Source organism: Carassius gibelio, chromosome B6 (assembly GCF_023724105.1).
Source record: "Carassius gibelio isolate Cgi1373 ecotype wild population from Czech Republic chromosome B6, carGib1.2-hapl.c, whole genome shotgun sequence".
NCBI lineage: Eukaryota > Metazoa > Chordata > Actinopteri > Cypriniformes > Cyprinidae > Carassius > Carassius gibelio.
This window is the reverse complement of record NC_068401.1, coordinates 2,887,105-2,903,192: the sequence shown is the minus strand read 5'-3', so window position 1 is coordinate 2,903,192 and position 16,088 is coordinate 2,887,105. Positions and strand designations below refer to the sequence as shown.

The window sequence follows — 16,088 nt, the reverse complement described above, 5'->3', positions numbered from 1 at the left end:
AGCTTTCCATTGAAATGAATGAATCTTGTCACTTTGTCGTTGCGTGTCTCTGGTAGTGTGAGTGCGGCTTGATTGTAAGAATATTTGCTTAGTAAAAAGTGTTGCATTTTTCATAAAAGTTTTAATAAGAAAAATTTTTAAGGCTTTTCGTGTTTTCACTGTTATACACTCTGGGACGCTATTACACATCTTCTGAACGAGTAGAAAACACACAAGCATATTCAAACAAGAGCCAACACTAATAAGTTGTGTGAAACAATGCAAAATCAAATCATGTCCTGTACACTCAAATTGAGCCTTCTCTTCTCGCTATCATTACAAGACACGCCCCTTACTGCTGATTGGCTGCCAGTGTGTTTAGGGACATGGTCCAACACTGTGGTCAAAAGCGTTTTTATAAAAATTGCTTAGTGCACCTTTAAATTAATCTATTACGTTAAAAAAATGGCACAAATAAAGCATGGAACATTCGCACAAAAAAATTCTTAATAATGTTTTTCAACAAAATCTAAACATCATTAAAACACTTACTTTAGAATAAATTAAATCTAAGAAATCTTAACAATTTTGTCAAGTTTATTTTATCTTTCAACACCCGTGACGTTAATAGGCATTGAATTGAAAATATGATGCATATCATGTTCACTTTATATGCATTTGGTGATGCATATTACATACTGTATTGAATAATGGCCATTATTTATCCTTATTAGAGGTTTTTATGGATACTGCTTTTATTACAAAATGACTGATTGCAGCAGTTTTTAAAATAGTCATATGTGAAGCATTTTCCCCCTCCCGTCATTTAAAGCAAGCGAATATTCTATATAAAGTCTAAAGCTTTACTTCAGTAGTTTTCTATTTGTGGTTTCAGTCTCATGAAGTCTGGTAGTGTTGTTGAGGGATGTTTTCTCTTTCATTGCTTTTGTCGCCACATTTTGGTCACTATGAAACTTACAGAAAATATTCTTTCCTCTCAGGCCGCAATGAGCTCATTGCGAGATACATCAAGCTGAGAACAGGCAAAACCCGTACAAGAAAACAGGTATGTACTTTATAAATACCATCGATTGCACAAAATATTTGTTTACATAACAACAAATAAGATTTAATGACAGTTTTCAGTTCAGTAGTTGAATATTCCTCAAAGCAAATAGTGTGTTGTGACTGTTCTCATGTATGTTTTTGTTAAACCATCTCGAATATCTTCAGGTATCTAGTCACATACAGGTGTTAGCGCGGAAGAAAGTTCGAGAGTATCAAGCAGGTATAAAGGTAGGTTAGAAACGCACATCTTTTCCCTCTTTGGTTACGGCTTCTCTCTCTTTCTCCTCCTCTTCCTCCTCTTTTTCTTTTCCTCCTCTTTGGCTTTTCTGTTCTGCAGGTTTCTAGCCATTTGCAGGTTCTTGCCCGGAGAAAATCTCGCGAGATACAGTCAAAGCTGAAGGTATGCGCTTTCCTGCGGGTGGGGCGGGGCTTAACAGCAGTTTCCTTTGCAAAAACCAATAAAAGATTGCTATAAGTTCCAGTTATCTATTGGCTGAATAAAATCTTAAGCAATGAGTGGTTGCATCAATATTTGCTGCAGAAAGTTGTAAGTGCTATGGAAAGCTGTGTCATGTAGTGTTGTGCTTTGCGTTTGGCGCAGCTGGTTGTCGTAGAGGCTAAAGGTGCATGAATGGCTGAGATCTTTGCCCTTTGGCTTTCAACCTTTCTTCAACCTTCCTTTCCTTGCATCCAGACTCTATGTATCTGTCACCAATACTTAGTTGTTAATACTTGTTAAAATCTGTCTGAAAAAGTTCTGGATAACACAATATAGTAATGCAGTCAACCGATATGGGTTTTTTAGATGATGATTATGTTATGAGTCTGGCTGTGATGTAAACAAATTTGTTGAAATTAAATTAAATATTACTATCTGTGTGTGTGTACAGAGAGACAGAGAGGGAGATAATTTGTAATGTAGTTGGTTTATGGTAAAAAGGCTTTGTTTAAAGAACTTTACATTTTATAAATGTGTAAATTGTGTATTAAGTGATTTTAATCAGGATTGCACAAAGTTAGAATAAAATATTGTACTATATGTTTTTATTCATTTATTTTTTGCCTTAAATTGAGGATAAGTGGGTGAGATTGCAAAATAATATAAATATAATTTACATAAGCAGTGAACTCTAAACAATATGAAGTATTTGCATTGTATGTTTAGTGATTTTAGATTGTAGTGTTTGGCGCCCCCTGTCAGTATATTCATGAACTACTACATAAGTAAATTATTTGCAGAAAAGCATTTTTTTTTTTATTAGAGCTCATTAGATTTTTTTTTTTTTTAGTTAGGTTATAAAAAAAAAAAGGGTTTGCCAAATTTTTTGAACAAAGTATGGCAATTTTTGCCTGAAACTTTTTCACATATCCAAGCCATTTTAAGTATAGGGGTGTAAATCAGATGGTTCATCACAATGCTATACGATATGATATCAATTCTTATATCCAGCGTTACGATATTTGCTGATACTTCAAAAAAATGATATGATACGACTTGATTCAGGTGATATATCAATCAATAAATTGATGTTATTATATTATATACTGATTTTAAACAACCATCCACATTTTTATTATCTCAAAAATTCTACAAAAACGTATAACATGAACATTTAGCTTACATTATTTATTTTCCTCAAATTGGGACATTCCCAACATGAAATAGGCCTACATTTTTTTTTTATGATAAAGAAAAATAAATAATTGAAAAAAGAAAGATCAGTAATCTTAAGATATGACATCTGTAAAGACAGTCTTTCAGGCTTCTGTGCTAAAGTATGCAATGTATAAAATAAAGTAAATAAGGAAACAACACAAACGAGGTATATATATATATATATATATATATATATATATATATATATATATATATATATATATATATATATATATATATATATATATATATATATATATATATATATATATGCATACAAAAGAGGCTCAGTGCTAAAATATTTTCTATAGATAACCAAGTTAAGCAATAGCCGAAAATAAATAGAATATAACAGACACAAATTAAATAAACAGTTCTTTTCAGGTAGACCTACAATACATTTTCAGGTACAGAAATGTAATAATCAAATCTTAAATAACACTGAATAGTCTTCAGTGTATAAATTAAATATAGATTAATTCTTAAAATTTGTTCAGGCAAAATCAGTGAGCGATTTTTTTTTTTTTTCTTTGACAGTTTTGTCCGCTTTCACTTTAAGAAAAGCAGAGATGCTTTATACTGATACAGGTGCATCTCAAAAAATGTCTTTGAAAAGGTCTTTTATTTTTTGTTAATTAATTCGAAAAAGCAAACTTTCTTATATTCTGGATTCATTGTACAAAAACTGAAATATTTCAAGAGTTTTTTGTTTTAATTCTGATGGTTTGGACTTACAGCTTAGGGAAATTAAAAATTCAGTATCTCAAAAAAATAGAATATTCCTTTTGAGCTTGATTAGTTGTATTAATTTTGGGTATAAATATGGAGTACTTTTTGGGCTAGTTCAGAACATGCAACCACAATTATAGGAAAGACTTCTGACTTGACAGTTGTCCAGAAGACAATCATCAAAACCCTCCACAAGGAGGGTAAGCCACAGAAGGTCATTACTGAAAGGGCTGGGAAGATGGTCAGAAAAAACTGATTCAAGAACTTGGGAGAGCTTCTGCTAGAGACTGAAGCTAGAATCGGCGCATCAAGAGTCCCACACTCAGACATCTTCAAGAAGAGGTCTACAACTGTCACATTCCTAGAACCAAGCCACTCCTGAACCAGAGAAAAACGTCAGAAGCATTTCACCTGGCGTAAGGAGAAAAAGAGCTGGAGTGTTCCTCAGTGGTCCAGAGGCCTTTTTTCAGATGAAAATAAATTTAGCATTTCATTTGGAAAATCAAAGTCTGGAGTCTGGAAGAAGACTTGAAGAGGCACAGAATCTAAAGTCCAGTGTGAAGTCAGTAATGTTTGGGTGCTATCTACTGGTATTGGTCCATTGTGTTTTATCAAGTCCAAAGTCAGTGCGGCCATCAACCAGGAGATCTGCCATCTACTTTTATGCTTCCATCTGCTGACAAGCTTTATGGAGATGCTGATTGCATTTTACAGCAGGACTTTAGCACCTGCCCACAGTGCCAAAACCACATCCAAGTGGTTTGCTGACTATAATATTACTGTGCTTGATTGGCCAGCCAACTCACGTGACCTGAACCTCACAGAGAATCTATGGGATATTGTGAAGACCTCTATCAAAGCAACCTGGGCTTCAGTAATGCCTCATCAGTGAATAATTAAACCTGCTATGAAGATCTTTAACACTTCTGTTTTGTTAATATATTTTTTTTAATGATCGTTGAGATAATATTCAAATTTTTTTTTTTTTTTAGATTTTTTCAAAAAAAAAAATCCTAAACTGTAAGTCTTAACCATCAGATTAAAACAAAAAACAAACAAAAAAAAAACACTAGAAATGTTTCAGTTTGTGTACAATCAATCTAGAATCTAGAATTTATTTATTTTTTATTGCAAAAACATGAAGAACTTTTCCATGATATTCTAATTTTTTGAGATGCACCTGTATACATGCATTTTTTTTCTCAACTGTTTACGTTAAGACATAAACTTAACCAACTGTTTACTAGGATATTTGCCAAGGCGCACATGTTAATGTAATTGACTTTCATGTAGTTAGCATGCATCTCAAACTTTGTTGTCAGAGACAATAGGTTTATAAAAATTGCTTTCAAAATATTGTACTAATGGTCTTTCTTTCTTTTGATTCAGGCCATGAACTTGGTAAGTGTGGATTTGAATTTTGCTAATTATTGTTGATGTTTTATTTTGTATTTTTGCTTTGCTTTGCTTTGCTTGGCTGTCCTGCACAGGTTCAGCTTACATCCAACACTGCCATTATAAGGTCCTCTTCTCTGGCCTTGCGGTTTGCATAGATTTCTCATAATTCTTGTGTCAGTAATATGAATGGCCGTATTGCTCTCTGAAGTTTCCATGTCGTCCCTCTGTTTTATGATGTACTGCAGATAATACAGGCTTTATAAATTCAAGAAACGTAATTGTGAAACAACACCACTTATTGTGGTTGTGCTTCCAAGTCTTTTTATTATCTGCGTTCATTTATTGTGATGCAAAGTGACATGCTACACGCTCAGCCTCTGGAAAACTGGAACGTCATGCCAAACGTATAGTTATGTTGCTTTCATTTGCGGGGCAGGTTTTTCATGGGGTATAATTTAATATCCATGAAAAAAGAGCCTGACCAGATTCAGTGCTTGACTGGTGAGACAAAACTGTAAAGTGGTCCAAAAAAGTGTGTTTGTTTGACATCCCGGGCCAGTATTATGTTGCTTTTGCTTTGCTGGCTGCACAGTAATTGATATCTGTCAGATAACTGTATTGCTTTTGCCTTTTTCCTCTTCCTCTATCGGAGCTGAAATCCAAAGACTCTTATTACTGAACATGATTTTAATAGGGTTAAAGGTTTAGTAACTAATATTGAAGCAACCACATAATTATAGTTTTCACAAGGCAATGGAATAGTTCACCTAAAAATTTCACTTTGTTGAAAATGTCCTCAATATCAGGATAGTTTGTTTATTCATTAGAACATATTTTGCATTTCATCACTTGCTCACCAATGGATGCTCTGCAGTGAATGGGTGCCGTCAGAATGAGTCTAAACAGCTGATTAAAAACATCACAGTAATCCACAGTACTCCATCAGTTTATGTCTTGTGAAGTGAAAAGCTACATGTTTGTAAGAAGCAAATCCATAAAGGTATTTTAACTTTTTGGCCAAAAGTCAATAATAACGCTTCCTCCACTGAAAAAGTCCATCTCCTGTTATCTTCACATCAGAATATACTATTTCAACATGTGTTTAGAGCTGTTTTAGACTTTTTGTTGTTGTTGTTGTAAATGGTTCTTAGTCTGTGCATACTTCTCTCCTGATTCAGACGAGATTACCTTTTGACTGGAGAAAGAAATATTACGACTAGAGAACTCATATTTCAACAAACGTTTAAAGTTAAAACATCTTAATGACAAATTTCTTTCTCACAAACTCAACTTTTTGGCTTCTCAATTGATGGACTGGAATGCTGTGGATTATTGTGATGTTTTTATCAGCTGTTTGGACTCTCATTCTGACGGCACCCATTCACTGCAGAGGATCCATTGGTGAGCAAGTGATGTAATGCTTTATTTCTCCAAATATTCCTATTTTTATTTTTGGATGAACTACCTATAACAGTAGTTTTGGCCATGGGTTTGCTGTATGATTTTTACATTTTTATATACTACATATTATAAGTCCTATTTTGTAATGAATTCAGAGAATTTGAAAATATCTAATTGCCTTTTTTGTAATTCAGCATTCTAAAATCTAATAGCAATGACATCATCACATTTGCATACTGATTTGCCATTGGACTATGTATTGTGATTATTTTTTTAATGCGGTAGAGATGGTTTTGCAGCTCTATGTGCTGATTTTCATGCACAACTGAAAGAAAACAAGACATTTGAAGCCTAAAACATCAACTTACCTGAAACTGTAACCCTTTTCAATCGCTGTCTTACAAACACTGTCAATGTTAATCTAATTCTCTTTGTGATTCATTTGGTGCTCTCTGATCTCCTATTATTTCCCCTTATTCCGACGCTTTTTATCGAACTTAATCATAAATCAGCAGGCTGCTTTGCATTAATTAAAATTAACAATTATTTTTTTCTGTATTTTGTTCTGGATTACTCTGCTGACCTGTGTCTCCGTCTCCTTAGGATCAAGCGTCCAAAGACAAAGCTCTCCAGAATATGGCGGCTCTTTCCTCCGCTCAGATCGTGTCACCGAGTCTAATCAGAAAACCTCTTCCGCCTCTTCCACAGTCCCCTTACCCTCCAACTGCACGGGTACGATTTAGATTGTACATAACCTGGAAGTTACCTGGAAGGTACACAAATTATGGAACAATTAAATTTATTTTCATTGCTGCTTTTCCAGTTCTGGCCGACCCCTATCCCAGGTCAACCCGGACCCTCTGAGGAGTGAGTAACTCATGCGTTCATACGTGTTTATCTGTGTGTCTGTGTATCTGGCACGTTTAATGGATTACGTTCTTATGTATCAGGCTGGTTCTTAAGCACAATCCAGGAAGAAGTCCTGGGCTTGGCCGCACCAGCTACGCGTAAGTTCCCTCCACAGAGCTTGAACTGATCTTTCGCTAGCTTGATCCACTGCTAGGGATGGAAACCTGGTTCAGATTCCACTGACGGCCGTAAAATAGATCCAACTGTTCATTATTTGACAGATTCAAACTTGTAGCTCTTGAGTTTAAGAGCGTGTTAGTTTAATATTATTTATATACTATTATAGATTTCATTGATATTTTGAATGAACATTAATTAAAATATTAGTTTAGTTTTTATTTTTTATTTTTAGATATATTTATTTTTAGCTTTTATTGTAATTTCAGTTATTTTGGTACTTCAGTTTAAACTTATTTTAGTTAGCTGCAAAAGCAACATTTCATGTCTTTCGTTTGATTTTTATAGTTTATTTAAGCTTTACTTCAATTAACAAAAAAGTATTTTTAATAGGACCGCTGGTAAAAAGGGTGCATCTGTTTATTGTTTGAGCACAAGATTACTATGCACATGGAAAATATAGAAATATTTATATATAATTATATAATAATACATGATAATATACTAATGAATAATATTGCAATAATTTCAGGAAACTTCCAGTGCCTAAAAAAGGCATGGAAATTCATCAAGTTATGAAAAAGTAATCCATTTCTGTAATATGAACTGTTTAGCTCTAAATTATTTTTAATTGGTTAGGAATTTCTCTGTGCAGTGCTTAGTAATAGCAAGCAACTGAAAAAGTCATCAAAATTCATTGATGGTTAAAAGTAGGGAACTCTTATTATTTAGTAGCGGCCATTTTTTTCCATCATATTTGTTTTAGATTTCAAGGTCACAGTTTAAGCTAAAACGTGGTTAGATTTACTGTAGATTCGGTAGGGGTGCAGGAAATTACAAACAGATTTTAGTATGCTGCTCTGTCTGGGTTTTGGTTTTTATTCCCAACATTATTCACTGGCAATCTGATTCCTCTCTACATTGTTGGTTCTGTGCTCTCAGCTTTTGCTGAAATCTCTGGAGCATGTGTGTTATCAGACGTGAGCTAGCACACATGACTTCTGTCATATTACACTTTCACTCTGAAGTAGGTGAACTTACGCTTAGCTGATACGGCCAAAACAAACAGTTGTGGGATAAGTGAAGTGCCAAGGTGTTGAAATATCCCACCTTCAAAGGAAAAACAATAACAAAGGGTTCCCACGGTCATAGACAACTGGAAGATATCAGGAAATTTGTGTTTTGTTGGACTGGATATTAAAGGAACCGTTCACCCAAAAATGCAAACCTGAATGAGTTCCTTTCTTCTGCAACAAAGAAGTTATTTTGAAGAATCTTGGTAATCAAACAGTTGACGGTAGCCATTGACTTACATGAAGAAAAAAAAAATGCTATGGAAGTTAATGGTTACTGTCAACTGTTTGGTTTCCAACATTCTTCAAAATATCTTCTTTTGTGTACAACAATGTATTGGCCGATAATCGGTATCATCCGCTAAAAACAATTAGCCAAAATTGGCCGATTGTTTTAATACAGCTGGTGACATATGATATATTTAGTGCTGTCAGAAAATGTATCGCGATTAATCGCATCCAAAATAAGAGTTTTTGTTTACATAATATGTGTCTACTTTGTATATTTATTATGTATATATAAATACACACATGCATGTATATATTAAAGAAAAAAAAATTTCTATCTTAAATATGTTTAAATATAAATTATACAAATATAAATAAATATAAGTAAATATTTTCCAAATATATCCTGTATGTGTGTGTATTTATGTATACAAAATAAATATATACAATACACACATATATTACATAAACAAAAACTTTTATTTTGGATGTGATTAATCATTTTAAAGCACTATATGTCAACTAGTCATCATCACAAAATAAACCACAGACGATGATCAGGACCCTGATGTGAAGCAAAGTCTTGATCTTGGTCTTGATTTTGGTGAAAATGACTGGTTTATTGTCAACTATACTGTATATCTCACAACTATATACTCAATTAATAAATATGTGAACAAGAAATAATGATTTCAAAAATAATTTTGTTCCATTTCTAGTTTCAGAGTATATATTTTTGAAAATCTTGTCCATTTCTATAGTGAATATAAATTTTTGTAGTTATCAGATTAATATCTAGTATGAAATTAATAATCAGCTGGATATTACTCTTGTCTAGCATAAGGCTAGATGTTTTATTTGTAAGTGAATCATTTTTTGACTCTGTTCTTTCAGTTGAACTGGTTGATTGTAAATTATTAATTTACAAATCCGTTTCATCAAAATGATTTTTAACAATCCTTATCCAGTAATTACAAATGACTGTAAATGGTCAAAAAGTGTGGGAACCCTGATAAGGCGATGTTTAACCCAAGTAAATGATCTTTTCATGTGCACTTTGTAACAAGTACAAGTTTTGCACAAGCGACTTGAATTCTAACAAATCCTGAACACTTTTTCAGCATCAAGCCATTTGCACCAACTCCTTACTCAAACATACCTGGACCTGTTCAAGCACCCTTAGGTAAGTACACTAGTGCAGTAGTAGTAGCCCACCCCCCTTTGGTTTCTTCTGTTTATGTGCATGGCTGAGTCTTCACTGGCGCCCCCTTGTGTTTGTGCAGCGTATGAGTCTCTGGCCCCTCCTCTGCCGCCGGTTGCCACTGCAGTGCCCGTGTGGCAGGATCGCACCATCGCCTCCTCCAAACTGCGTCTTCTGGAGTACTCCGCGTTCATGGAGGTCCCGCAAGACCAGGACTCTGTGAGTAGACAGGAGCACTCCACAAATATGCTGATTTACAAAGTCGTGTGAATAGTGATATGGATTAGTGTGTTAAATAAATATGCAGCATGTTTCAGAGTAAAGCTCTGCACTGTGTGTTTTTTTTTTTTTGTTACACTCGAGAATCTCATGATCTGTTTGCAGCAAATCAAGAGTGGCTTGCTTTACAGTAAATGCTGCTTCACATGAAACCCATCTCCACTTCAACATGCTTTTGGGAACTCATGCACCAACTAGCTTCCCAAACTTATCACGAGGAGCATGCAAAGAAAACATGGCTGTTGCCAACAAAAAATAATCTTTAAGAGAAATTAAATTAATGGTTTAATATTTGGAAATGTTACAATTTAGACACAAATATTAAACATATATATTAGTATTGCAGTTGTACAGTTCTAAACGTTATTATTTTTTAAAATAACCTAATCATTTTGTTCAATTTTATTTTGTACTTTGTTAAAAATTACAATATTATATAATTAATAATTTGCTATAGTCATATTAATATATAATTACAACATTTCTGGCCAAAGTCACAGCCTTTTAAACGAGAATAGCAAAAAAATGAATAAATGTATGAATAAACTTTTCTTTTATTAATAATAAATAATAATTAGATGATAATTAGTGACTGTTTTGATTCTGTCCATTAACAAAAAGATCAAGTGTTTTAATAAGTATATTATTACATCCATTCTCAGAGTATATATAATGTATACATCATTTTTCTAGCTGTCCACCACAACATATTATTAATAAAATTAACAATCAGTTAGATATGTTGCTGACAAATTTGCTTAAATGATGAATCCTCAAGAATTTCTCAGTATTTGGTTTTTCTCCTTAAGCTGTAATTACATTGTTGCTGACTTTTGGTTTAATTGACTTGTTTTTACATATTTCTTTGTTCATAATAAGACCGATATAGCATAGACTAGTAGTCCTCAACTCCAGGGCTCATCACATTTTGTATGTCTCCCTTATTTACAGTAACACACCTGATTCAGATCATCAGCTTGTTAGGAGAGATATCCATGAACTGAACTGAGTGTGTCAGATTCAGGAACATAGTAAATATGTAGAGCGGTGGCTCCCGAGGACTGGAGTTGAGAAGCACTGGCATAGATCAACTTTATTAGTGAAGCTTAAGTTGCATACAGAAATACAGACGGCTCACAATATATTTAATGTCCTTTTACAGTACAGCAAACACCTGTTTGTTCACATTGGCCAGACCAACCCCTCCTACAGCGACCCTCTGCTGGAGGCGGTGGACATCCGACAGATCTACGACAAGTTCCCCGAGAAGACGGGAGGACTCAAGGAGCTGTACGAGAAGGGCCCTCAAAACGCCTTCTTCCTCGTCAAATTTTGGGTGTGTGCATGTCATTTAAGTGATGTAAACCTCCACAGAAAAGCACTTTAGGGGTATTTTGATATATACTGTACCTGCCTTGTTATTGCTACAAATATGAATGAGTCCTCAAACTTTTTTGACAGCCGAACCCCCTAAAATATGTACTACATAAATTAGGGAATTTCTATTTTGTTTCTTTTTTTTTTTTTAAGTACCCCGTAAGATTTTAAGTAAATATATCATGTATATTATTTAATGGCACATTTTGAATGTTTAACTTTCAAGTTTTAAAGTGTTTGTAGTATTTACACCGCTATTGCTATTATTACTGTCAACAAATCATAAAAATGTATATTACTGTAATTTACAATGAAAAAACAAAAAATCCCACAAGATTTTTTTTTTTATACAGGATTTCCCAAAATGATGATGATTATTTTTATACATTTAAGATTTTACATTTACATCACATTTGCATTAACCTGTAACATTTCTTTGCAAAAAGTTTTAATTATTATTGTTATTTTATTTTATTAATTCGTTAATTTTATTTAATCATAGGCATAGGCATACCATGCACACAAACTCCACTTTGGGAAACCCTGCCTTAAATCGTGCAGCTTGAATCTAGTTGCACCACAGTACTGAGTTAGTTTTTCTGTCTCAGGCGGATCTCAACAACAGCGGCGTTCAGGATGGACCGGGCTCCTTCTACGGAGTCAGCAGTCAGTACAGCAGCTCAGAGAACATGACCATCACCGTCTCAACCAAAGTCTGCTCTTTCGGGAAGCAAGTGGTGGAAAAAGTGGAGGTCAGTAAGCCTTGAACTGACTGAGAAGTGCTAGTGTTTCTCATATCTGACCGTGCTTTGTTGGGTTTACAGACCGAGTACGCTCGTGCCGAGGGAGGGAAGTGTTTATTTCGGATCCATCGCTCTCCCATGTGTGAATATATGATCAACTTCATCCACAAGCTCAAGCACCTGCCTGAGAAATACATGATGAACAGCGTATTAGAAAACTTCACCATCTTACAGGTAAAACACCAAGATTTCATAGTGAGGTAAAGACTTTAACACCCTGTCATCTTCAGAATTATCTGTATTGTTTTACAGGTACACACATTGTTGTTTTTTTACCTAAAGAAATGAAAAAATATTTGTTATAACATGTTTAAAAAGAGGCATATCAATGATCTAGATTTAATTTAATTCATTAAATAAGACATTGTTGTAATTAATGGGAGAGACCAAATAAAATATTTTCAATTATATAATTGAATTTCGAAATGTAATAATGATCGATGATAATAATCTTGATAAAAGTAGTATATCATTTATGAAATGAAAAACTGTCACCGTTATAACACAGTATAAATGTTTTCTAAAACATGTTTTTCTAAATGTATAATTATCAGATAACTATGAACATGTTTACTATTTAATGATGATGATATGATAATAAAAATTGTTATATAATATAATAATTTATTTGTTATTGTTTATCGCTTGAAAATAATAATCACAATCATGTTGACATTATATTGATATTCATAGTAATATCAAATTTATGATGAGAATAAAAGGGGTTAAAAATTCTGTGATTTATTGGAAATGATTTCAAATATTAAATACTTTATACAATAAAGTTTACAAAATTAAAAATGTTTTACATTACCCTATGATGATATTGTAATAATACCTCATTTTATTTTGGAAATAATAAATGCTCTGTTTGTTTTGCTGCAGGTGGTGACCAACAGGGAAACCCAGGAGACTCTGCTGTGTATAGCGTTTGTATTTGAAGTTTCGACGAGTGAACACGGGGCACAATACCACGTCTATAGGCTCATTAAAGACTAGCGCCGACAACAGACTTCTGTTGCTTTGCACAGTCCCTCCGTCACACGTATGGAGGAATATGCCAAATTGTCCAAACATCGGAGGAATACGCCTAAATGTTACAAAAAACCAAATGTTTTGCTTTTGTTCTAAACCTGGTACAGAATTTGAGTCTTTGAGGACATAAACATATAGTATTACTCTGTAAAAAAAACAACAACAAAAAAAAACAAAAAAAAAAACTTTTTTGTATTTGTTTTAAAATGCCTTAAATACTTAATGGGTCACATTGGTTTTGTTGCATATACAGATCATAGATGTCTTTTGAGCTTCGTTGTGTCTCCTTGGAGGGAATGTGAATGTGTTTTGATGGGAAAGAATATGTGCTGTTTGTGAATATTACATGCAGCATTTTACAGTGATATAAGGGTGAATCTCACAGAGAAATGTCTCATTTTACCCTAAAATCAAAAAAAAAAAAATTATAAAAAAAATAAAGACTACTTTTGCATGTTATTTTCAAGAACCACAAATTTTCTCCCTAAATTCTTATCATAGTGCAAGAGAAAAATGCTAATTTATAAAATTTTAAAATTAGAAAAATTAGGATAAAGGCAGTGCTTTTTTTGTATTACAGTAAAAAGATTTTGGGAAGCAATGTGATTAATGATCTTCAATATAATGTCGTAATGGAAAAAAGTAAAAAAAAAAAAAATTTAATAAAGAAAAAAATGATTGTAATTTTTCTTTTGATTTTGGGGTGAAATATGAAATGGACATGTTGTTGCCAGGTTTTGTGAGATTTGCCTGATGTGTAATTGAGGACCAGGTCGGCCAGCAGAGGGTTTATGTTCATCTTTATAAAGGACGGACGTACTGCAAACACACTGCAGTTAAAGTTCAGGAAAACAATGCATGGACTTTATTTAATTGAATAACTGCAGATGTTACTTGTTTCATCGGCTGTCCTTTGAACAAGACAAAAGGCGTCAGAAACCGTTTTGCAGGTACTAAAGGATTTTGAGAAGTTGACCCAAATGTGAGTGAGTGCCTTTCTTGAAAGAACACAAATCGATTGATACTCTGAAGTGCCTTTTGACTACCTCTTGACATAAAATAGTAGGAATAGATAAAGCGATCAATTTCTTTATGCTACAAGGTGACAAAGAATTTAACTCTGCTGTTCATCGAAGCTTTCAGGAGATGCATGAACCGAGGAAAAGTCAAGTGTGAATGTCACTCTGGTACAAACAAAGTGCTGCCCGTCGAGATTTTAAACATTTAATCCTGGAACAATACTTTGATGGAGTTGATTTGTCTTTTTAAGTCAGAGGACGTTGCATTGCTGTCGTATCTGGTGCTTTTTAAAACCTTGAAGAGAATGTTTGCATTTCCAAGCTGTTTTTTTAACTCAAGTCATTCTTTTTTCTTCACCATCACAATGTATCTGCACTGTGTACCTTTGTTTTTCTTCTCCGAATTACATGTCAGATCCTTTAGTTTTGAGTTCAAGCATCAGTTTTTTTTGTATTGCTGGTGTTAAAGTGTAAAAGGGAAAGTCATTAGTGTCACCCTGTACGTCAGCACTGACGTTCTTATCTCTCTAAATCTCATTTTTAGATGTACATAAACTTTTTTTAGAACAAGAATGCACCAGGTGTTCGACATGAAATTATAGAAATATGCCATTTTAATAGTGCTGAACTGAGATCATGTTTTGCTACTACTGAAAATGTAATGTTTGTTTTCCCAGTAGAGAACTAAAAACTTGAATTTCCGACCCGATACAATGTTTCAAATATCTTTTTTTTTTTTCTAAGCCATGTAGCATTTTTGTTCCACTCGGCCCTAAAATTGAAAGATGGCACCGTTCGTATGGATAATGTTCTTGTGATGGTTGTTAGGCATGAGTTACATTTTTATTGTCTAAGATGCGTTCTGAAGGTACTGCGAATTCTTGGGTACAACTTAAAAAACGGAAATGTAATGTATATTGGTACAGCCTTTACCTACGATTTTGTGTTTGAACTTCAGTGACGACAATTTCCTCAATTGTATTTGTTCTTATAGGCTTTTTTGTTTCCTTTTTATAATTATTGTTGTTATAGTTATTAATTTTATGTTTGCTCTTCGACTTTCAATTGATGCTATATGCATACATTGAACATTTTGTGTGATACTGTTATTTTATGCCATAATTAAGTGGTGTTGGCAAAAGCTTTCCCCTTGTTTTTAAGAGTGGCCTTGGTTACCAGTTGTAAATTGCAATTATGTATATCTTAAATGTTAGGGTTTGTACAATATAATCAAAACAATGTATAGCAATACCAATAAAATGGCATGGGTCTCCTTGGACCATATTTCTTAAAACACACTTACAACTTTGTAAGAGTGTCTTATTCTCTTTCACATCAATGAGGCTGGCAGAAAATATTCTTGAAAACAATACAAAGCATATTTTAATGTCTGACATGGCAATATCTAAAATATATGAAACTTGTGAGAGGCAGAATTAACATGTTGACTACTATTTTGTATTGAATTATCGCCAACTGCTACTTTTCTGGTTGTAGAGAAAAAAGCAACATAAAAAATTATAATAATACCTTGGTACTTATAGGAATAATGTGGTAAATAGTCAAAAATCTTCATGAGTTGCAGAAGCTCTTCCTTCAAATAGCGCTTCAGAAATCCCACATTGAGCTGCATTCAAAAATCTGGATTTTTGTCTTTTTTAACTCTAGAAAGTACTTTTGCTGCCTTAAATGAATTAATTCATTTGATTGAAGCACTCCACCCAAGTAATTTTAAATTTATCTTAAGAAAGTCATCGCTAGTATTCACCAACGCTCCCGATAGGTCCATCTTTACAAGCGCTGAGAAAAGTAACA

General features: G+C 33.6%; 1 protein-coding gene across 5 annotated transcripts in view; it reads left to right on the top strand.

The window, feature by feature from the left end:
• Positions 1 to 15,571, top strand: part of tead3b (TEA domain family member 3 b) — a 45,152-nt gene extending 29,581 nt beyond the window's left edge. Inside the window, exons 4-14 of one of the 5 annotated variants that reach the window (XM_052559433.1) lie at positions 981 to 1,045; positions 1,385 to 1,447; positions 6,836 to 6,964; positions 7,056 to 7,099; positions 7,183 to 7,239; positions 9,681 to 9,742; positions 9,843 to 9,979; positions 11,202 to 11,375; positions 12,025 to 12,168; positions 12,241 to 12,393; positions 13,105 to 15,571. In XM_052559433.1, coding sequence (XP_052415393.1) covers positions 981 to 1,045; positions 1,385 to 1,447; positions 6,836 to 6,964; positions 7,056 to 7,099; positions 7,183 to 7,239; positions 9,681 to 9,742; positions 9,843 to 9,979; positions 11,202 to 11,375; positions 12,025 to 12,168; positions 12,241 to 12,393; positions 13,105 to 13,218 — 1,142 coding nt within the window. In that variant the 3' untranslated portion in view covers positions 13,219 to 15,571. Of the gene's footprint in view, positions 1 to 980; positions 1,046 to 1,212; positions 1,276 to 1,384; positions 1,448 to 4,651; positions 4,835 to 6,835; positions 6,965 to 7,055; positions 7,100 to 7,182; positions 7,240 to 9,680; positions 9,743 to 9,842; positions 9,980 to 11,201; positions 11,376 to 12,024; positions 12,169 to 12,240; positions 12,394 to 13,104 lie in introns of those variants that run through there. The other 4 variants (XM_052559432.1, XM_052559435.1, XM_052559434.1 and 1 more) reach the window with 4 other exon arrangements.
• The last annotated feature ends 517 nt before the right edge of the window (positions 15,572 to 16,088 follow it).